Source organism: Mesocricetus auratus, unplaced genomic scaffold (genome assembly GCF_017639785.1).
Source record: "Mesocricetus auratus isolate SY011 unplaced genomic scaffold, BCM_Maur_2.0 Super-Scaffold_100014, whole genome shotgun sequence".
Taxonomy (NCBI): domain Eukaryota; kingdom Metazoa; phylum Chordata; class Mammalia; order Rodentia; family Cricetidae; genus Mesocricetus; species Mesocricetus auratus.
In genome coordinates, this window is record NW_024429197.1 from 74,383,836 (window position 1) to 74,407,215 (window position 23,380).

General features: G+C 53.4%; 1 protein-coding gene across 14 annotated transcripts in view; it reads right to left on the bottom strand.

Moving 5' to 3' along the window:
- Nucleotides 1–6,208: 6,208 nt before the first annotated feature.
- Nucleotides 6,209–23,380, bottom strand: part of Rgs3 (regulator of G protein signaling 3) — a 137,225-nt gene continuing 120,053 nt past the window's right edge. For 11 of the 14 annotated variants that reach the window (XM_040757359.1, XM_040757358.1, XM_040757356.1 and 8 more), the window contains 6 exons: nt 19,613–20,881; nt 12,252–12,310; nt 9,127–9,228; nt 8,863–8,924; nt 8,077–8,243; nt 6,209–7,162 (listed from right to left, as the gene is read on the bottom strand). In XM_040757359.1, the coding sequence (XP_040613293.1) occupies nt 6,977–7,162; nt 8,077–8,243; nt 8,863–8,924; nt 9,127–9,228; nt 12,252–12,310; nt 19,613–20,881 (1,845 nt within the window). In that variant the 3' untranslated portion in view covers nt 6,209–6,976. Of the gene's footprint in view, nt 7,163–8,076; nt 8,244–8,862; nt 8,925–9,126; nt 9,229–9,328; nt 9,595–12,251; nt 12,311–19,612; nt 20,882–23,380 lie in introns of those variants that run through there. The other 3 variants (XM_040757357.1, XM_040757373.1, XM_040757372.1) reach the window with 3 other exon arrangements.

A 23,380-nucleotide genomic window follows, 5' to 3' on the forward strand; every position in this document is an offset into this window, starting at 1 on the left:
TTTGTGTATATGCTCATATGGACACACACACACATCAAAAAATAATTATTTTATTGAACTATAAAACTTTTCAGAAGAAAACATCAGAGAAAATTTTGCAGCTGTGCATCTCAGGGGAAAGTTCTTAGATATATCTAACACCAGGATCACAATCCGCTTTTTAAAAAATGATAAATTGGCACCCATCAAAACTAACAGCTTTTGCAAAAGACAGGCTTAGGAGAATGAACCAGCAAGCTATAAACTGAAATTATCTGTCAGTGATATATTCAACAAAGACCATGCATAGCACAAGGGAAGTACTCACACGTGGGGCACGAGACAAGCGTGGGGTGTGAACAAAACACAGCACATATTTACGAAGATGTCATAAGGAAACTCATTATTTTTACTCTGACTCTAAAACACAAGACTAAGATGATAAAGCACAGTCAAAAGTCAACAGCCCCAGAGTAAACAATCTAATTAGAAACGGGCAAAAGGCATCTCCCCGGCGAGGGTGTGCAGACGGAGGTGTCTGAAGCAGAGCACGGCATCACTGATCGGTCCTTAGGAAAACGTGAACTGAGACTAGTGCCGTATTACTGTACATCTGCCAAAACAGCAGAGACAAAACAGAGATGCAGGGCAGCATCACCTGCTGCCACGGGCACAGAAATGATCTCACATGGCACGGGGCTGCTACTGTGGAAAGCAGTTTGTCAGTCTTTTAAAATCTAAAACTGCACTGACCACAGGACCCAAAAAATGGCATTTCTGGTCATCTGCCCAGAGAAATGGGAAGTGACAACCACATGACTTCTTGTAGTGGCTTTAAGTGGGACAGCTAAACACTGGGAACGGTCGAAGAGTCCTTCAGAATGTGAGTAACAATCATCCACGCTGGGAACTACTATTCAGCGATAAAAAGACCTAATTAGTTGACACAGGCAACAGCTTAACTACATCTCAAAGATGTTAAACTGAATGAAAAAAGGGACCTTAAATATGACACACTGTGTGGTTCCACTTATGCAACCTTCTGAAATGACAAAGTTATACAGACAGAACACAAATTAGCGGTTGCTGGTGAGATGGTGGGGGTGTGTATGGCTATAAAAGGCATTGAGGGAGCTCTTTGTGGTGACAGAATCGTTTTGTCATTGTGTCATTGTATCTTCATCGTGGTAGTGGCTACACAAATCTACACTTGTGACAAGCTGACATCAAACTCTACACACATACTGTACAATGTCAGTTTCCATTTTTGATACTGGTCTATAATCGTGGAGGATGTAGTTATGGGGGTACTAGGTGAAGCAGCAAGCATACATGTGACTTCTCTATACTATTTTGTAATTTCCTATGAACATGTAATTATTTTAGAACCTCGAAATTTAAAATAAAACCTTGCTTTCATTGCAGTAGGAACTTTCCCAGGACGATGGATCCCGGCTCTTATGGTAGAGAGCAGGATCGTGGTATCCAGCCATGGTGAGAAGCCGGCTACCCAGCTCCTTTGGGATCCGCTGACCACAGCTACATGCAGAGCGTGTCAGAGAAGTGAGTTGTGTTGTTAAACCACTGAGCTGGGGCAGCTCTCCTGTGGTGCTGCAGTGGCCGACTGATAAACGTCACTCACCTTCCAGTCTGAAATGGATAGGGGGCTGCCGTTAGAGAGCGGACAGCTGCCAGTCCTTCAATATCTGGTCTACCCTTGGGTTACTCCAGACTCCCAGAGTAGTACGAGCTCTTTTTCAATTTGTTTGTTTCGTTGTTGTCTTAAACTGGCCATATCACTTTCTAAACTAAGTCAACGTTTCTAGTGTCCCTTATAACTCAGTGTGGCCATGTGACTAAGATCAGGAGTATCATGTGACAATCTGGGGCCCAATAAGAAATAACTGGCATTAACCTTTCTCCCGTCTTCCTTAGCCCTCACCTCACTGAGGAGCAGACATTTTGGCTGTGGGGCAGACGCTGCATTTTTAGAAGATAAAGCAGCAAACGCCAAGCCAGCCCTGGGCTGTGGGCATCTCCATTTGCTTTCTGCCTTGTGTTCCTGTAACTCAAGCAGAACTCAAGCTCTATTTGCAGAGTGTGGGCAAGTGGAGGCCATGGTCAACCTCAGGTGTCATTCCCTAGCTGTGCACTAACTTGTCTTTTGAGTGTCTCACTGATCTGGAACTGGCCAGCAAGCCCCAGGGAGCTGCCTGCTTCAGCCTCCCCAGCGCTGGGGTGACAAGCATGCATGCACCATTTGACGTTTTACATGAGTTCTAAAGTCCGGTTCCTAAGTTTCAAGACAAGCTATCTCCCGTGGTAGTTTTTTAGCTTGAGCCCGTCCTCGGCCCACACACGGAGCCACAGTAAATAGGCACCAACTAAGCACTGGTTACATGTCAAAGCCTGTGATAAGACTGGGGATGCAATGAAGGGTGAGACAGAAGCCATCCCTGAGAATTTCACTGTTGAAAGGAAGAGACAGTGACAAAATGAACCCATAGAACAGGCAGTTACAGCCTGTGACAGGTGAGGAGGGAAAGATACCAGGAACTCTGAATAGACAGAAAGGCCTCTTGTAGTTAGTATTACTGTCTGGGCAAGCTTCCTGAAGAGCTAAAACAAGCTTCAGAAATAGGGTTTGAGGGATAGAGTACAGCCTTAAACTCAAGAGCACAGGTACTGGAGCCATCACAACCAACAACTCTTTCCGTGTCCCCAAGGGCAGGATGGACTCTGTACCTCAGGTTTTGTTTGGGCTGCAGACCAAGCTGCCTCCCAACAGACTTCTCTGCCTCCTGCTCTGTGTGAGGTAGGGTTTGGGGATTGGAGACTGGGGTCCCAGTACTGCCATCAGCAAGATGCTCACCCACATTCCCCAGGACCATCACTTTCTCGTTTTTGGGATGAAAACAATCCTTAGCTCCTGCCTCAGGCTGCTGTGAGGATGGGTGGGGACAGGGCAGGGACCACACCACGTTCAGAGTGTGCCTTGAGTATAGGGAACTTTTCTCATCTGCAAGCTGGCCTACCATCCCTCACTAACTACATCCTGTCTTTGAACTGGCCTGAAACAGCCCCACAGCTTTTCTTCAGGAAGTCTGTCAGCTCAGGGCACCAACATGGCAGGAGGCTGGGGTACCTCTTCTTCCTGCCTAGCTCAGTCATGGAGAAGACAGGCAAAGCCAGATGTTCTGCAGATGTTGCCAACTGTAAGCAAAACAATGGCAAACAAGGTGTGTCTCTGAGCTCAGAGTCTGTGCCTTAAGTGAGGGTCCAGACTCTAAAGCAGAAACAGGCCTGGGGCTGGGGCGTTAGGGGACAGAGAAGTTCATCAGAGAGGCTTAGAATCAGAGAGTCTATGAGCAGAATCCCTCACGGGCTACCAATGACCTGCTTCAGGATCCTGATGACAGGTGGACAGAAGTCCAGAGCCCTCAAGACGGTCCCAGGCCCTCCTGCACACCCTCAGGAAATAATGAAGTCCCTGTCAGGGAAGGGATGCAAGCAGAAACCCAGGAAAGTCCACAGCACTGGTGGCAGCTTGGACCAGCTGGTTTCTTGCAGGCTGGGGGAGCTTAGGGACAGTGGATGTCCCAGGCCAGGATAGGACAGGAAAGTATGTGCTTACATACCAGTCTGAGGGAGAGGACTTCGACTCAGCCACATGGAGCCCAACAGAGTTGGCATCCAGCAGAGTGGCGACTGCTGAGCCCTCCCCACTTACCCCTCTAGTTGACCCCAGTTGCTCCCAGCCAGGCCAAGGCTGTGCAGCACTGCAAGGGACAGTCTGTCTGACTGACTCCTGAAAACATGCTGGTTGTGTCTTCCAGTGACACAAGGATCAGGGGCCCGAGAAGAAAAGTTTCCATTCTCTAGTCAGACCCTAAATACGATCGCCAATAACAGCTTATGTTAGGACACATACCCATGCCAGGACTACCCACCAGTGACCCCATGTACCGCTTCGCTTAGAGTCCCAACTCTCAGGGCACAACCGGAGGCAGAAAGGCAAAGAGACTGATTTCCAGGTCAGGACTAGGAGGAAGCAGAGCTAGGGGCTGAGAGAGGTTGGTTCCACACCCTCACTGAGCTAGGGCCTTGGCTTGCCCGTTCTCCCTGTGTGAGAAAAAAGGTCTTCCCAGCGTGGGACCCACGTCACCCACCCCGGACTGCTGGTCCTAAACAACACACTACAGGGAGGGCACTAGAGCCTAACAGGATAGGATGGTGTGCCCAAACGCACACGGAGTCCAGCTGGGGCCAGGACAGGAGAACCCAGCCTTTCCAGCCCGGCCACCAGCTGCTCAGCACACTGCCAAAGACATTCTGCAGCCAAAGGAGCCAGGGTGTGCATGAGTCATGGAAAGCAGGCAATGGGGCCTTCCGAAATGGGAATTCCATCTGCCTGACTTTGTTCTCCTGGACTTTGGTTTCCATGGCAACCTGGGTTTGGAAGGTGGAGGGTCTGGCTCATGGCTGCATCCCTGGAACCCCACGAAAGAGGACGCTGAATCTCTGTGTGTATCCAGGGGCTTTTCCAAGCCACAGAGGAGCCGGGCCAAGCAGGGCATCGGGGTCCTAAGCTCTGGTCTGGCGCTGCTCTCAACTGTTTGGAGGACAAGGAGTGGCTTTGCCGTCATCAGGTCCTCCAACTCGGGCTCTCAACTAGGAACACAGCTCTGCTTCCCAAATGTTCATCCTTAATGAGGCTGCGTGGTAGGAAAGGCCTTCACTGTGTATAAAGCCAAACAGGCTCACTGACTAGGCCTACTGCTAGGTCTCCAGGGCCTGGGGAAGGGAGACCCAGCACTCTCCTGGGGGAGTAAAATGACCACCAACATATATGGAGTCCCTGCTCCATGCCTGGTCCCAGGCAAACCCTCATATGCATTGGCTCACTGGGCCTCTGTCCTGGAGCGAAGTCATCCATGGCACCTTACCTACTTGTATCGGAGCCCCACAGCAACAGGCCAGCCAAAGTGAAGCCAGTAACAACAATGTTCAACCCAGGACTATATCATTCTAGCGCCCATGCAGCCTTGGGAGACAGAATAATCACACCTGACTATGACGGTGCTTGTCTTATAAAGGGGGAGATTAGCCTAGTGTCCAGACGGTCTTCCCAAGACAGGCCCGAGGCATAGCCTTTGCAGAGGGCCAGAAGTCAAGTGTAGGCTCACACGCTCCTGCCCAGTGAAAACCTGGAATCAGTACGACCATGGACCCTCTCAAACTCATGCCGCACCCAAGCATCCTGCATGGCTCAGCCCCCAAACACCATGATGGATATTAGCAGCTCTGATCCTCTCCCTGTGCAGGGGACAGACATAGCGTGGCAGAGAAGAGAGTGACTGCCCAGGCCCATGTCCCCTGCTTCTCCAGCTTCCTGGTGGACAGACCTGAGCCCTGGTCTCCAGGCAAGAAAAGGGACCTAGGGGATGGGGATGCCATCTAGACTCTCGTGGACCAGCTCTGTCGAGACTGTCTCAGCCTCTCAGAAGAGCTCTCACTCTGGACCATGCCTCACAAGGTTGAATGTGTGGGCTTCAGGGCCTGCCTGGGTATCATTTTCGCTCTGGTTTGGGGCCCTCCTCTTCCCTGTCTACGCAAGAGTATACTACCCTCAAGTATGCCTTTGCAGACTTCTACATGTGCACCCTTTGCTGCATGGGAGAGGAAACGGAACACAAAGGAGAGACGGACCCAGGCCTCAGGAACTCTGGAGTCCTGCCTCCTGTACCTCCTCAGCTCTCCTTCTGTTAGAGAGGCCTGTGAGCCGACTGCCACCCTGCCTGAGACACCGGCCCCGTTCACCCCTCTTTCACCCATCCCAGTAACAGCGCAGAGTGTAGCCGGGTAAAAGGGGGGACTGACTTGATCACAGACAGCTAGCCAGCCCGCTGAGCTGCCACCCCAGGGCCAGGAGCACAAGCTTTACCCAATCAGGCTTCATTCAGTTAGACCGTGTCTGTCACCCGCTGCCGAAGGACCTCGCCCAGGTCACCTGGCTTGCTTCACTGTCCCTATCTGAACAAATGAGGAAACCTGTGGCCAGCAGAGGAAGCAGCCCTCCCCAGTGTGACAGTGTCTCCAGCCTCAGGGTGCTCAATAGGTGGCAGCAAGAGAGAAGTAGCCTCCCTCGGTGGGACAGGTGCCTCCCAGGCCTCCCAGCCCAGTTACCCGTGAAGGCTAGAGACAAGGGACACACAGAGAAGACCAAGAATGAGAATAACACAGGCCTTTTATTTGTTCCAGCACTCATTACGGTGTGGCCGGGGGGCACTATGCCTTCCCAGGTCTCTTGGGGGACACCTACCAGGGGGTGTCAGATTTCTGCAGCATCCCCCCACAGCCTTGTCAGTCTAGAAGTCCCAGCTGCCACCACTGGTTCCTGGGACCAGAACATGCCCTGAAACTGTAGGATGGTGGTCACCCCCACAGGTGGCTTTAACAAGGCATTGGTTAAGATATTGCACTTGTAAGTTAAGAAAACTGACAGGGCCAGGGTTTCCTATTACAGTTCATGTGCCAAGCATCCACCTACTGTTTAAATAAATAAAATTCAATGGGGGGGGGAATCTGAGCTGTGAGCCCCAACAGCCCCCAGGACAGCCCCAGAGCCCAGGCCTGGGCCTCCTGACCTCCCCCACCCCAGCCAGTTCTCTAAGGAACTTGGTCAGCATGAAGTCTCCAACCGAATCTCCAAAGCATGGGGTCACAGCTCCTGGTCTGGCTCCACCGGGGCCCCTGACCTGCCGGGGCCCTTGGTCCCCTCGTACCGGGGCGTTGAGAACCTGATGCAGCCTGTCCTCCTACTCCTGTAGTGGCCTGGGTCTCTCTCAGTCCAGGCCTCGAATCCAAATGTCCATCTGTCTGTCCGGAGACACAGCCTCTGGGGGCTCGCTTGCCCCCTCCGTCACAGGGGAGGGAGGTGGGTGGGCAGGGAGCCCTCTCCGCTTGGTGTGAATGCTGAGCTGGATACTGGTGGTCCCTAGAGCGGGGGACTCATCTTCTTCTGGTTAATGAGGTCCAGGTAGAGGTCAGAGCGGAGGAAGCGAGGGTATGAGTCTTTTTCCATGAGCCCAAAGATACGTTTTTGTGCCAGGTCAAAGCAGCCTCGTGTGACACTCTGCAGGTTGTCCTTGGTGTGTTCTCGTGTGTATGAGTCCAGGTTTACCTGAGGAGTCACAGAGGGACATGGTCAAGGGCTGCTTGTCTGCAGGCCAAGTACCAGGGAAGCCATGGGGCCACTGTAGCCTCTTCTGTACCGTGTGACATTACAAAGGGCCCCAAGACCTGGTTCAGTCACGTGCTGCTGGTGGCAAAATTCAGGATACCTGAAAACGCCACTCCTAGGGCCAGGCTGCTGAGATTCATGGGCCAGCAGCCTTGAGATAATCACTCGGGGACACTGTCCTTCAGTTTTTCTATATGTGGGCTAGATGGTGCTATGTCTCCGTGGAGCTGTGAGAACCATGCCGGCCGGCGTGCCCACACACAGAGGGCACTTGGTGGGAATGAAGTCTCTGATCAGGCTCTCTGAGACACTCTGTTTTGTGTGTAACTGTGCGTGCCCACGTGCATGCTTGCATGTGGCAGCCAAAGACAACTTCGGCCGTCACTCCTCAGATGCAGTCCACCTTTCCTTGGGGAGACAGGATCTCTCACTGACCCGGGGTTCACAGACTGAACTACCCTGGCTGGCCAGCGAACCATCCTGTCTGACTCCTGAGAGGGAATTACAAGCGCGCACCACGGTACCTGGTTGGTGTGTTTCGTGGGCTCTGGAGATCCAGTCTGGGCTTTTACGCTTGCAAGGCAAGCACTAGAACAATGAGGATGACATTCAGAGTTGTTTGAGAGGTCGTGATAAAACTAAACACGGGAGCTCAGCACGCGCCTGGCACGTGGCAGTGCCGAGGTAGGCCGTTTCTGCTATGAGCTACCATCCTGTTCTCTGGTCTACCCTGCAGACTAGACACTAAGAGTCGCCGGTGCCTCTTCCCTCCCTGAGCTGTTGGCTGTGTCCTAGCCACAGAAAGCTTCTTGGGCCAGGGGGCTGAGGACCCAAGGGCCTAGCTAAAGCCTTACCTCCTTGCAAGCCTGGATCGCAATGAATTCGGCGAAGATCTTCTTGGCCTTGGCTGCCATCTTGGACTGTGATTTGACCTTCTTGAAGTCCTCGCAAGCTAGCCAGAACTCCAGGTTCTCCTCACTGAACTCAGTGCGAAGGAAGGCTTGGAACACTTCTAAGCCATCTGTGAGGGGAAGACCAGGCCAAGGTGAGAGACACAGCCAGCCTTACCGGCCCTTAGCACCCCCCCCACACTGTACCCCTCCAAGAGCCTTGAGAGGGAACGGCTGGGAACTTAGTAACAGCCCCTGCTCCCAAAGACCGATGGAACACTTGGGCATGGCCCTAGCCCTGTGAGTGTCTTGTTTGGGGCTTTGACTGGTGTTCCTCCCATCTATGCCTCAGTGTCTTCCTCTGTAAAACAAGGATTGTCCAGCCCATCTTCTCCTGGAGCCATGGGAGCTGAGAGGGACCCTGCCCAGAGGTGCCAGGCACACTTGGCCCGGTGTGAGCCCTCAGTACATGGAAATGCTTGCCCTTATTCTGAGGATACAGTCTGAGCACACAGGTCCCAAAGGCCTCTGGCAGGCAGCGCTCGCTCCCACAGGCAGGGAGGGGCTGGCAGGAGCCAACCCAAAGACCAAACTAAGGGCCCTAGTATACCATTCTGTTCTCAAGGCAGCAACACCCGACTGGGACCAGGAAACAGTGAAGGCACTTCTGGTGGACACTCTCCAGGTTGAGGTATGGGAAGAGGATGGTGAGAAGGCAGGAAGGAAACAGAGTGGCTGGCCCCTACTCACATTTGTGAAGCAGCAGCTTCTCCAGGGACTCGCTCCATTTGAGGGCTTCCTCCGAGGTAGGCCTGAGGGGTGAGGGCAGGAATGCATAAGGACCTTTGCCTGGAAAGCTAATGCAGCTCCCACCACCCCGCCTGGCCTCCTGGAAGTTTCCCTCGCCTTGTAGTAGGATCCAGTGGACAAGGCCTCTTCCCCGGCCCCACTCCCCAGTCCTTCTCTTTAAAAGCCAATGACCACCAGAGTCTCGGGATGGCAGAAGGTACCTACTTGAAGGACTTGGTTGTCTTGTCAGTCTTGCTGGCTGGCTGGGCCCCTGGAGATTCGTTCCGCCGCCTGAAGATAGCCAGCTTATTCTTCATGTCCTTGGCTCTGGGGGCAGAAGCACAGCAGAGGGTTGGTCAGCTGGGCCTATAGAACCCCTGCAAACTTGGGGTGCCGGAGTCTGCAAACTGGAGCAAGGGGCACCTACTCCTTCATGGTGTGCCGCCTCTGTAGGTTCCCATTGCGCGTGAGGTACATGCCTCGGAGCATCTCCCAAGAGTCCCCCACCTTGCGACTCAGGACAAACTGAGCACCTCAGGCTCCTGCCTGCCACAGGGTTCCAGGCAAACGTGCAGACCGCAGAGGGCTGGATTGTGCTCTCACTCTCTGTCTCTCTCTCTCTCTCTCTGACTCTCTGTCTCTCTTACTCTCTCTCTCTCTCTCTGACTCTCTGTCCCTCTCTCTCTGACTCTCTGTCCCTCTCTCTCTGACTCTGTCTCTGACTCTCTCTTTGACTCGTCTCTGTCTCTGTCTCTCTCTGACTCTCTTTCTCTCTCTCTATCTCTCTGCAATCCTAGCCAGGATGACTGGACTCCAGGCACAAGCCGGGCTGGGACTCAGACAGGCGGAGCCAGGAAATGGGCGGGGCCAGAGAGAGGGGAGCAGAGAAAAACAGCCCTCCTGGCCAACCCTGAGAGGCTGTGAAAGGGGCATGTGTTTGCAAAGGACAGCCCCTGGGGCCAGCCCCAGGCAGAAAGCCAGACCCAGTTATTTGTGACCCACCTCCCTTGTTACCATAGCAACAACGGGGGGGGGCAAGTCAGCAAATTGCTGGGCAGGAAGGAGGGAGGGAAGGAGACTCTGCCCACCAGGGTGGCAGGATTGACTATTTTTAGCCCAAAACCATTTTTAGCCAGGCTGCTCCTCCCAGAGGCAGATTTTAGCTTTCAGGAAGTTGCTGATGAAAAAAGGGTTAAAGGCCCCTTGTTCTACTTCACAGTAGAGTCTGTGGTCCCCTACCAGCTCCTGCAAGCTCCTCACTGGCATCAAAGAGGGTCACCCTCAAGAGGCCTCTTATCACTTGGCAGTGCTAAGCTTGTATGATAAATACTGTATACTTTGGGGGAGAATCATTTGGTGGTTTACTTAATTTCTATGCATATTTAGTTTTGTGATTGAATAATCTTTTTTCATTGTGGCTTTTGTTCTCCCTAATTCTGAAGATGTGAAATGTTGACTAAAATCTAAGATTCAAGTAAAGATTACATTATCAAAATCACAAAACCAAGAAGCTTAAATAATTAATTTTCTAGATAGTTTGTGGAATTTCTCCTTGTGCAGCTAACGCATCCTAAATGCTCCAGGACCTCTGGGATCATGTGTGGCACTATACCTGGTGGAGGCCAGGAGCTCGGCTATGGAGACCGACAGCCTTGAGGTCAAGCCCAAGCTCCCCCAGCCTGCTGTGTGCAGCCCCCTAACTGTTCCGATGGTCAAATTCCCTGCTTATCTAACAAGGATGATACTCCTGCCATCTGCTGGAGTGTTCAGGCCTCTGTATGTGTGTGTCTGTGTGTGAGTGTGAACGCCTGTAAGTGTGTGTGTGTGTGAGTGTGTGTGTGTGTGTTACAGATAAGTCAGCCTATGTGCCTGGAACAAGGTGCTGGGACCTAAAAGGCTGCAGTAACACCTGTCCTGGGATTCAGGAACAGCTGCCCACAGATGGGTTCCTGATACAGTAGGTTTCAAGCCAGTGAGATAACACCGAGGAGTCCAGAGGCCAGCAGCTTTCTGGGTAAAGACGGGAGCTCCAAAGCAACCTGCTTTCCTATCCCGGTTCCTGTTCTCTTGGTACGGGGTTGGACAAGTAACTAACTCTTCTCAAGTCTGCTTCCTTTTGTAAAATGAGGGCAAAGCAGGTAAAACGGACATGCAAAGTAATGGCGGAACTTAAAAAGGATCACCTACGTCTTGTGTATAGAACCCAGAACCTGGCACAAAGAATACTCCAGCTATTGTCTTCATATCGGACGCTGAGAGTACTGTCTAAGCTTGGAGGAATGTGAACTCCAGACATTCAAAAGACCAGGCCTACTTTGACAGGAGGGGGGGATTTCCACCCTACACCACCGAGACACCCCCACAGCAGTTCTGGTAGTGAATGGGTGTTGCCCTCCTCCACGTGCACCCCCACAAACAGCAGCTAAATGGGGAGTGTCTGTGGAGAGGATCGCTGTTGGTACACTTCACCCTCTCTGGCTGCAGGCTGAGAGAAGCCACTGTTGTTGGTAAAAACAGGAGAGGGCATGGGAGCTGAAGAAAGCGGGCTCACAGACAGTGGGTGCCAGCCACGGTTTGTAGTAGGGCTGAGGGTCACTTGAGGCATGCTGCCTCGGAAGACTCCTGTCCGCTTCCCCCGGTTCCAGTTCCTCTGAACCTGGAGGGAAGGAGGCCTCCTTCTGGGGGCCACACCCAACACAGACTATGCCCTGTAACTCTGCTCCTCCAGTCCCCAGGGCCTCAAGCCTGAAGGTTTGAGGAAACCTAATGGGAGCAACACACACACATACACATACACACACACACACACACACACACACACACACGTATGCGCACACACATACAAGCACGTACCACCCACATACACCATCCCTCACAACCCAGAACCTTGTTAACTGACACCAGAAATAAACCTCCACAACTGGAGGGTGTAGGGAGCCTAGCCTGGCCTGACCAGAAAGGCTTACAGAGGATGGCACAGTGTAGTTGGGCCAACAGTGCCCCCTCCTGGCCAGGCATGAGATTGTTAGCATTCAGGGACTGCTGAGAACTGTCAGTTCAACTCTTGTGTGCCAAGGACTTTTCAAGTCAGTGCTTGGCTCAGAGGCTAGGCTGGGCCGGGGCTACTGGGTTCCCATCTATCTCTGGGAAAATATATGTTCGAGATCCTGATGATTCACCCTGGGTCTTCAATATCTCACAGCTTCTTAGTATCTGTCTGGGGGAGTGGGTGGGGCTGGGGTGCAACCCTTCCTTTTCCCCAGCCACCCCCCCACCCAGGAGAGCAGTGAAGAGGGATGCCAGGAGACTCCCTGGGCAAGGGGATGGCGATCAGGATCTTCACAACCTACATGTTTTTGCTTTTTCTCTTCCGGGAGGCATCATCATCGCCGAGGTCAGCCCCACTCATCTGCAGAGAAAACAGAGATACGACGCTGTCTGGGTGTCCAGGGGCTGCTGCTCAAGCCCAGGCACAGGGCTCCAGCAGCATGTAAGCCGCCTGCGGGGCCCCAGGGCGCCATCCCTGGCAGGGTGACAATCGTTGCTGGGAACAGAGCATCACTTCAGGCAGCCTGGCTGGCAGGTAAGCGGGATCCAGACAGGCTTCTGCTGTTGCTATGTGATCCGGCTGCCCACTGACCCTTTCTCGTCCTCCATTCCTCATTTCTACAACCAAGACCCCGACAGCTAGCCCGGGACACTCAACCAGCCAGAGGGGAGCATCCCCTTGCCTTAAAGCATTCCAGGGCTCCCTAGTGCTCTTGGGATAACATCTAAATTCCATCACGTAGCAGAGCACTCATCACAGAACCTGGCACAAGTTTCATGTTCACACCAGCTGCCTCACTGTCCTCTCCAGTGCAGCGCCTGTCCTAGAGGCCCCGCCCGCTGCCCCAGCCCAGTGGAGCTGCTCGGCCATCTCCCGTCTCTCCTTCCTCTGAGATCCAGCTTAGGCTAAGACCTAGATTGAGAGACCTCAGCCAAGCAGCTCAGAGGCCACTGTCCCCAGGAAGTCTGTTGTGTCCCCATCACACCCAAAACGGATTGTCCAAACCCTTCTCAGCTTGGACCCCAAGTTTCCCAGGGGGAGCCTAAGTCACACTGGTTGCCTTGGCACGGCCAGCGTGGTAGGAGCACAGAGTCAAGCTAGTCAGATAAATGCGTCTGGGAAGGGGATGCATACTAGTGACAATGCATCTGGGAGTCCCTGCTGCTGGATCCAGGGCAGCAAGTTTCATCCCCACGTCCCATTGCAGCCTGCAGATTCTACAGCCCCAGCTCTCTGTCCTCGCCTGGACTGCACCTGCATGAGAGGCCCTCTCTCCTTGTACCCTCCATCTCCTCCTTGCCTCATGCCCTTCCTCTAGCTTCCGTGTCACTCATCTTCCTAGTAAGTCCATAAGTGAGGCTTCCTGTCACTTACCCAAAGAACTCTGAGCCCTTAAGTAACAGACTGAGCCCATGCAAGTCAAGGCCTGTCCACCAGAGGGCGCATTCACTCACGTGCCAAGATGGCACAAGGCGAATGTTTCCAAGGAAAGACTCAGGAAAGGCTGCCTCCTTCCCGAGTCGAGTTTGGCCACACCAGAGGGATAAACTCGTGTGTACGTGCACTGCGGGCACCCACCACGTTGTGTGGAACCAGTCCCCAGCACATTTGCTGCTTCCACCGACTTGAAAAAAAAATTGTTTTGGCTGTTTTGATGACAGCAGAGACCTAGGGTCAGCTACCTGCCAAAACAGGCAAAAGATTTACCAGGATGAAGTCTGGGTCCCCAACCATGGGCAGGATTGGCACCCATGGTGCCCTCAACAGCTCAGCAGCCCACAGAGACACCAGCCATGGTTGTGCCTGCGTAGCCTGGCTCAGCTGGGCTTGGAGCCCCCACCCGTGGGAAAGAACCAGGGTTTCCTCCCATTCTAACCTCAGCTTCCGCACTTTATCAGCCCCACACAATGGGCCTGGGGACCACTCCCGCCAGCCGCCACCCCCAGCCTCTGTGCTGCTGGGAAATGGGCTCTTCCTTCCACTACTGGAGTTGGGGTGGGGTCACCTTCAGTAGGGGCCAGTAGGGAGGCGGACAGTGGGTCTTTGGAGCATGGCCCCCAAGATCCTCTTCCTCCAGCTGTAGCAAAGCCACTCAGGGCTCAACTTGCCAAAGGGCCACTCCTCCCACCTGTCCCAACCCCTCCTCCGTGACCCTGCCCTGCTGAAAGGTGACAAAAGGGAGCCCAGAGTCACTGGCCCTTACTGCACTCTGGCAGGGATCCCTGGGGCCTGCCTGGCCTCACCCTGCCACCTCTGGGACCTAGAGCTCATAGTCTCTTGCAATAATAACTATAATTCTTGTTGTCATTACCACTATAATTACAGTCATGATTAAGAATGTAGCTTCTAAACAGCCTGGATTTCAGGCTTAGTTCAATCACCTATTAGCTAATTGGCCTTAGCTGTGCTCCATCCACTGTCTGCTTCCTCTATTGGCAAAACGAGGGTTGCAACTGGACCTACCTCACAGGACTGCCGTGGTCCCCGAGGGCACAGGGGTAGGGTGGGGAGGAGGGTGGTCGATGCGCGTCCACCATCGCAAGTACTCTGTGCCGGGCCCTGTGCTAGGGTCTGTCGACGCGTATGACCTAACTTCGTCCTCAGGGTTCCAAGTACCATTTACTACTAGTTTTCCCAGCTTGCAGCTGAGGAAACAGAGGCCCGGAGCAGCATAACTTGCCTGGGCTCTTTGAACGGGCAACATGCAGAGAATTTGGGGCTGGCATCAAAGCCAGCCAGCTGACACCCCCCCCCCCCCCGGCCCTGGTCTGACTCCTGGGGTCCTGGGTCCTGTGTGACCATGAAGCAACAGCAGCCTCTACGTTAAGCTTATTTAGATGTGGGGAATTTAGACATAGGAAACATCTTTAGACTTTTTGAAAATAGAAGCCTAGAAAGTGTTGTCCCATACTGGGGATGAAGAGCATTTTAGGCTCTGGACTGTGACCTCGATCGGAGCCACCACAGCCCCTGCAAGAAGGCACGAAGGAAGCATAGCCAGGGGAGGGCCACCACCTGTGCTTTTCTCAAAGTCAAAGAATGGCCAGACAAGACCGAGTGTCTGAGTCAGGGTCGCTCCTGGGCTCGCACACAGAATTACCTGGAGGGTCCCTCTGGAGAGCAGGAAACAGCACCCACCAGAGGCCAGCTGCTGCATCCCTGTGCTGGGCCTCCAGGGGTTCGGCAGCAGGGGGCACCATAAACCAGCCCGGCTCCACACAGGGGCCAAGCCCAGTGAATGAGAAAGCCTCGTGTGTGTGTGTGTGTGTGTGTGTGTGTGTGTGTGTGTGTGTGTGTGTGTGTGTGTGTGTGTGTGTGTGTGTGTGAGAGAGAGAGAGAGAGAGAGAGAGAGAGAGAGAGAGAGAGAGAGAGAGAGAGAGAGAGAGAGAGAGAGAGCTCGCGCGTGCCCGCCTGTAAGGTGTGTGTGGTTCTAAGGCATGAACTTACAGTAGAATTTGCGTAGGACACATGGGCAGGATGGCAGCTGTGGGTGGAGACCACAATGTGACTGCCATCCTGGGTAGCCTGTGCTCACAGCCACACAACGGCAGGTGTGACCAACCTAGGATCACAGCAGCTCTGCCTGGCCTTCCCGGCTGTCACATGGTCACAAGATGACTGTGCCATGCTCAGGCTTGCAAACTGTCTGCATCCAGGGAAGACAGCAGGAAGCTGGCATTCCAAGAAGTGACTTGCCCAAGGTTTCGAAGTCAGGGAGAAAACAGAACTGAGACTGGAAAGCGTCTACCTGTCCACACAACAGCCGACTTCGCTCCAGAGAGCCAGGCCCAGGCTAGGAGGGTAGAGGCCCTGGAGGACACACCCCCTCTCCCTCTGTGGGCCTATCAGCATGAGACATGCAGGGTCCAGGGGCAGAGCCACGGGACTCACTGCAGTTTGGAACAAGAGTTTCAGGCCCTCCCACTAAGAAGAGCTCTAGTAGCAGGAGGTGCAGTAGCTCAAGCTCCCCCCCCGTAACCCTTGCACCTAAGAGGCTGAGGCAGGAGAATTGTCACCAGTACAAAGTCAGCTTGGGTTACACAGGGAGTTATGCAGGATGAGATCCCACCTCAGAAAAAGAAGTAGCTATGCTGTGACGTTATGGAGGTCAGAAAGGCTCATGTGGGTATGTGCTTTGCATTTAAGGATAAAACTGTTGAGCCTGGTGGCAGCGCGTGCCTTTAATCCCAGCACTCGGGAAGCAGAGGCAGGCGGATCTCTGTGAGTTCAAGGCCAGCCTCGTCTACAGAATGAGTTCTAGGATAGCTAGAGCTACACAAAGAAACCCCATCTCAAAAAAACAAACAACAGCCTTGACCCAGCAGCTGATCGAAGCAGAAACAGACACCCACAGCTAAACACTGAACTGTACTCCTGGAATCCAGTTGTAGAGAGGGAGGAGTGATGAGCAAAGGAGCCAAGACGGTGCTGGAGACATCCGCAGAAACAGTTGCCCTGACCTAATGAGAGCACGCAGACCCTACTCATAAAGCTGGGGAACCAACATTGGACTGAACCAAGCCCTGTGAATGTGGGTGTCAGCTAGGAGGCCAAGGCAGTCTATGGGACCTCTAACGGTGGAGCCAGGGTTTATGTCTAGGTCACAAATGGACTTTGGGAGCTCATTCCCTATGGAGGGATACTATTGCAGCCCAGATACAGAAAGGAGGGCCTGGGTCCTCCCCAAATGTTGTGATGGACTTTGATGATGCCCGTGGAGGGTCTCACTGTCCCTGGGGAGTGGGTGGGGAGTGGGTTGGGGTGTCGGTGGGAAGCATGGGAGGACGGGAGGGTGAGGGAATGGGGGATGGATATGTAGATAAGAGTGTTTCTAAAATAAAACCAACACCACCACTACCACCAAAAAATGGGTTGCCGTGCTTACACCACCTTAGCAGCATGACAACCACTCCGAGAGGCCCACCAGGAGCAGGGTGCTGCTCGAGCCTCCCAGCAGCCCTTGGGGTACCACTACCGTACCGACACCACGAGGACACAGGCTCAGAGTCAGCCCAAGACCCTCTGCCATTGAGGAAGGCTGTTCCACCAGGGACTTACTTAGTCTGGGCTTCACATCTCCCTGCCCTGGATGGGTTTCTGACTGAAGCTGGAGGCTGAAGGGACAGGAATGACGAATTACTCAGAACCGAGAGAATGGAAGCCACGTGGTAGAGTAGTCTGCTCAGGCGAGGCACAGCCTCTGAGGGCCCGAGCAGCTCAGTCACTCAAGCCTGAGGAAGGAAGTGACATAGATAGGGGAGGGCTAGAGATGGGAAGATGCCAGTGGGAACCTTGTGCATGACTAAATTGAGGCAGGAGGGACCTGGTACAGACCCACCAGACTCCATGGTGGGGGCAAGTTGGAACACGTGCATGAGTGTGTACTAACTTCTCTGAATATAAATATTTGGGTTGGAACAAGGATGGTGGAAGAACAGAATAAAAGGGCGGGGTTAGTGGGAGACAGGCTAGGGAAGCCCGAGGTAGGTGGCTGGGCCCTTGGTCCTCAGCTGTCCTCTAGAGGAGGGCAGCCAGGACCTGTGTGCGCTTGAGATCTTAGCGCAGTGAAACAGAGCTCCAGGCTCTCTCCCAAGGACTGGCCTAAGGCGATGGTGACAGTGGCCACCAAGCTTAGACAAGCACCACAGTCCCCTGAGCATTCCTTTAGTGCAGGGTCTGGGTACCAGCCCTGGAAATTCCAATACCAGAGAGCCGGGCTGGAGATGAAAAGTCACAGGGTGACACCCTCTCCCGGAACCTACAGATGAGGAAACAAGCCACCCCACGCTCTGGGGGTTCAGTCCTAGTGTCCAGGCCCAACGCCCGGGTCCTCATGGTCCTGTAGACAGTGGTTTTTAAAATGCCAGATCTGTAGTAACGCAGGTGGTTACAAAGATGAAAAGGTTTTGGCTTTAGTAATTTTGTTTGTTCGGGTTTTTTGTTTTGTTTTTAAAGATAGGATTTCTCTGTGTAACAGCTCCAGCTATCCTAGAATTCACGTACACTAGGCTGGCCTGGAACTCACAGAGATCCACTTGCCTCTGCCTCCTGAGTGCTGGGATTACACCAAAGGCATGCACCATCATGTCTGGATAAGAAGGCTTTGGAGGCCACGTCCCAGCTTGGTGTCAAAGTAAATTGGAATCCATTAGTGATGTCTGCCATGGATTTGGCTACGGAATGGCAGTAAGTATGTCATGTGTCTGTGCTTCAGGAATACCTTGTTCTAGCCTCAATTTATCCTAAATGTGGTTGGCCTTCCAGGCCCTACTGGGGCATCTTTCTCTAGGTTTTCTTGACAGTCCCAGGTCCTGGGGTCTCTCCTGGATTTTCAGATCTCCAAGCATCAACCGTGCTCCCACTTAGCCTCATACAGTTGTCATAACAACAACCCTTTAGCACTGCAGATGCCCTTCAAGTAAAGGAGCAGAGCAGAGCTCCCCGAGGGCTTCTTCCAAAGTGTGACGTCAATCATGTCCTCAGGCCCCAGGCTCTTCCAGTTCATCCTCACCCACTGGGAACACAGAGAGGTATTAGGCCCTACTTCTCAGAGAAGGAAAGCAAGTCTCAGAGGAGCTGGTGACTCACTCAAGGCTACACCATAGGTAGAACTTACACTGACTGCTGGGCTTAAAGGCCACAGTGCGGTTTGTTCTGTTAGGCCAAGCCTCTAGCCCACGCGGAGACCTCTTTCTTTAGCCCCTGGCTGACATCAGCCCCGCCGCTTATGCAGCCTCTGCTGTGGCACTGAGCAAGGCACAAACAGAAAACCATAAACACCGGTTTGCCTGTTTATAAACACAAGGCAATAGCAGAGCTCTTGGAACCGGGCTCTGCTTCTGGCTCAGACACTTGTAAACTTGATCTGGGTCAAGTTAGAGAACCTCTCTGGGACTCAGGTTTTTCATCTGTGAAATGGGTACAAAGTACTCTCTAGTGCACAGAGCAAGTGAGCACTGCTTAGAATAAACCTATGCAGTCTTTGTTGTTAGCTAATAGATTTCGATTCTAGCTAGGCCTGGGTCAGATCTGAATCGCAGTATTTATTTGTGTGTGTGTGTGTGTGTGTGTGTGTGTGTGTGTGTGTGTGTGTGTGAGAAGGGGTGCAGGTGTAGAGGTGAGGGGATAACCCTGGGTGTCAGTCCTCACGTTCTACCTTGTCTGAGATAAGGGGCCTTTTCATTGTCTGCTGCTGCAGGTGCCAGACTAGACAATCCAGGGATTCTCCCGTCTGCTCCCCATCGCGCCTTAGGAGCACTGGGATTGCAGAGGTGTGTTAGCTTGTCTAGCTTTACGTGGGTTCTGGGGACTCAGTCCAGTGCTTTACCCACTGAGCAGTCTCCTTGGCCCCGCAATGCTCTGTTTTGCCAGCTACAATCTCAGGCCTTCTAATCCAGATGCACAATGATCTGGGCCAAACCACATCTGTCTTCATTGGGGAGCACTGGACAACAGAGCTGGAAGAACAGAATATCTGAACATATGGGCTCTCCTTGGTACCTTGAGGCCTCAGTTTTGTCTTCTATCAAATGGGCAGAAGGTTCACTGGGAAGCCAAGGAGCGTGCGCGCGGGGGGAGGGGGACACTGGTGATTCCTTCTCACAACTGTCGGGATTGCCCTCCCATCCCATGTACCTGTCCTCCCCCAGTTCCTCATCTTACCTTCCTGTGTCCAGTGAAGAACAGGGAAAGATGGTGCATGGAGCCCCCATTACGACCCAGTTCTTTTTTGAGGGTGCGGGGTGAAGGGATGGCCCAGGTGGATGTGGCGCCCTCGCCGTCAGAGCAGTGCAAGGTGGTGTCAGAGGCGAAGCAGGGCCCACGGGCCTCCTGCAGCAGGCTGCCCTCGCTGTGCGTCCGGCGCCGCAGCGAGTTCTGCACGCGCAGCGAGAGGCCGCCCTCAGCACCTTGGCCAGTCTCAATCAGGCTGCTGCGCTTGGCCTCACTACGGTCCCCGTAGTTGTCATCGCTGGTGTCCTCATCGTCATCTTCCTCCCCGTCTTCCCCCTCCTCTCCCTCTTCTGCTTCCTCCTCCTCACCAGAGCTGCCCCCATGGGCCCCATCCTGTTGGCTGTAGGCGCTATCCAGCCGGACCTCAGGGATCACAAAGTTAGGCCAGGAGGCTGGAGGCGTTGCTGCAGTGGCCGCTGGTAGCTCCCGGGAGCTGATGGTCTGTTCATCAAGGGCTTTCTCTGGTGGGGAGCCCCGGCTGGGAGGTGGCTCCTGAGAGGGTGGGAGGTTCTGGACAGAGGGCTCTTGACTGAGCAGGTCCTGGCTAGGAGTGGACGCTTGACCAGCAGGAAAGTCCTGGCAGGATAGGAGCTCTATGGCTGGAGGAGAGCTCTGGCATGGTGGGGAGTCCTTGCTTGTTGAGGTTTCTGGGCTTTGAGGGGGCTCTTGGCAGGTCGCTGTGTCTTCACTGGGTAGTGACTCTGGGCCAGGAGCTGCTTCTTGCCCCGAAGAGGAGTCCTTTCTGGATGTAAGGTCTTGTCCCGGAGGAAGCTCCTGGCCTGGAGAGGGGTCCTTCCTGGGTGGGAGGTCTTGTCCCGGAGGAAGCTCCTGGCCTGGAGAGGGGTCCTTCCTGGGTGGGAGGTCTTGTCCCGGAGGAAGCTCCTGGCCTGGAGAGGGGTCCTTCCTGGGTGGGAGGTCTTGTCCCGGAGGAAGCTCCTGGCCTGGAGAGGGGTCCTTCCTGGGTGGGAGGTCTTGTCCCGGAGGAAGCTCCTGGCCTGGAGAGGGGTCCTTCCTGGGTGGGAGGTCTTGTCCCGGAGGAAGCTCCTGGCCTGGAGAGGGGTCCTTCCTGGGTGGGAGGTCTTGTCCCGGAGGAAGCTCCTGGCCTGGAGAGGGGTCTTTGACGGGTGTGGGTTCCTCAGCACCTGGCCCCTTCCCCTCGTCCAGGGGCATCTCCTTCTCATCTGCCTCTGTCTCAAACATCTGCAGCACAGAAAGGAAGGAAGCAAGAATCTCAGAGATGCCAGCCTCTATGTGTGAGCCGCGTCTCACAGGCCGATACCAACACCAGAACCCCACAGTCAGTCTGAGAGCCACATGGAAACCCAAGACTCCCAGGGCTGGGCTGTAAGATCCTCTGGCTTGAAACTTGTTCTGTGTTCGGCACACTGGCGACTGAGGGAAGAGGACCCTGTCTAGTTCGGCTGGTATATGGGGACCACGCCAGCCCAGACACCCTCTTTCTCCATGGGAAGCATCACTGTCCTTATCTGTCTGTGTGTGAAGGAGACAGCAGGCAGTCTCTGCCTTCAGGAACTATCAGCATAGGGAACAATCTTTTTTCTTTTTTTTTTTTTTCAAGGCAGGGTTTCTCTGTATTGTTTTGGAGCCTGTCCTGGAACTCACTCGGTAGACCAAGCTGGTCTTGAACTCACAGAGATTCAACTGCCTCTGCCTCCCAAGTGCTGGGATTAAAGGCATGCATCACCAACGCCCGGCAGCATGGGGAACAATCTTGACTCTCACCAGAGGGTCACTCACTACACCAGAACCAACAACAACTAAAACAAGAATCTAAGTGAATCGTCCAAACACAAATTTGCTCAGAATGTTACGTATATGTTTGAAACCAGTCAACTGGATGAAAATCAGGGTTTTCAATTGTTGCCCAACACCTGGAATGATCAGATGTCTCAGATGCATGGGGCCTCACTGAGGGACTCTGAGGATAACCTCAGAAATGTAAAGCATGAATGAATGAATGAATGAATGCATGAATGAATGAATGAATGAATGAATGAATGAATGAAAAAGACAAGAAAGGCATCTTTTCCTGGCTCATACACAGTGGGAGGAGCCCTGGGAATCCCTACTGGGCTCTGACAGGAGATTACATTCGCAAAGAAAGACACTGCCTCCTAAGAAGAGTGTCAGATGCAGCTGTCTCAGAGGAAGTAGTGTCCATACAACACAGAGATGCTCTGTCTTATTGACCCCAGGGCTGCAGGCACACATAGCAGGAAGCAGGCCTCAGGCCTGGGTGAGGCCTGGCTGTACTCAAAGACTTGGAATGCAGCAACTAGACCTACTTAGAGCCCAGTTTTCATTTATCAAACAGCCATATCTGCACAAAACTAATGGAAGAGGAAACCACACACACACACACACACACATACACACACACACACAACACACCCTGGGAAGCCTTAGCACATGGGAATGTGTTGGTACACATTGATACAGAGCCCCAACAGAAGGTACCCCGGCATATGAGTTCTGACCTCTTGCTATAGAGGTCATGATGGCCATTTGACAGACAAGGAAGCTAAGCCCCCAGAGCAATGACCTGACCACTCTCGTCCAGCTTCCATGGGTGAAGATGGCGAGCATGGGGAAGTCACAGGTAGCCTCTCCGCTAGGAGTTAAGTGAGCCATCTGTGGCTCCAGACAGCTTCGGGGTGCTGCACATGCGGGACAGGGACCCCAAGGACACGGGGGAGCATCAGAGTGACTGCCAACGGACACGGTGGGATGAACCTGCATCCAGGTGCACGGAAATGAAAGTGTCCTGCCAGGCAGGGGAAACAGAAGCCTCAAAGGACCATGGGATGGCCTGGCCCCGGTCAGGGAGTCACCTCAAGGCTGTGGTTCCCAGGCCAAAGAGGGGCACCAGTGACTCTGTGGAGCTTCCCTGGAGAATCCTGGAGCTGGCCGGGAGGTGGCTATGCAGTCTAAAGCATCAGTTATTCTAAATTCCCACAGCTTGGACCAGTGGTGGGTCGAACGACCCTTCCACAGGGGTCACCTAAGACCATTGGAAAACACATATGCTCTTAGGAACCACTCCTCTGTCCACCTCCAGGAGGGTCCGCCCGCCCCTGGAATTGTATTAAAGAGCTGTGGCATTGGGAAAGTTGAGGACCACTGGCTTAGACAAAAAGGCTCAGTCCAGATAGGGGCAGAGATGACCAGAGCCAGTCACTGGGCTCCAGGTATCCACTTTTGAAATGGAATGTCCGCCACACACAAGTCACACACCAGGAGAAAACACTGCAGAGAACTATAGAGTAGGAGCATGGTAACGGTGGATACAGTGTTAACGACGGATTTAGAGGGAAATTCTGAATTCAAAGCATGTCTTCCCCACAAAACTGTAGAAGCAAACACAACCAAACATCCGGAATCAAAGTTTGCCTCCAGTGGGTACCAGGCCTTCTACTCCAGAATGCCAGAAAACTCAGGGGCTAAGCCTCAACCTCTCCGGGCTGCTCCCAAGTAGGAGAGACCATCCAGGGATAGACAGGACATCTGAGGGTCCTGAACAGTGTGCCTCAATGATTGGCCCAAAGCTACCGTGTACAGTTCGAACACTCGAGCGGGGCCAGGACCCAAATCTGGGTCTGCACTTCTCATTATCTGCTTCCAATCACAGCCTGGTCCCAAACCCATCACCTGTCTGCCAGGCAGTAGCTACATCAGAAA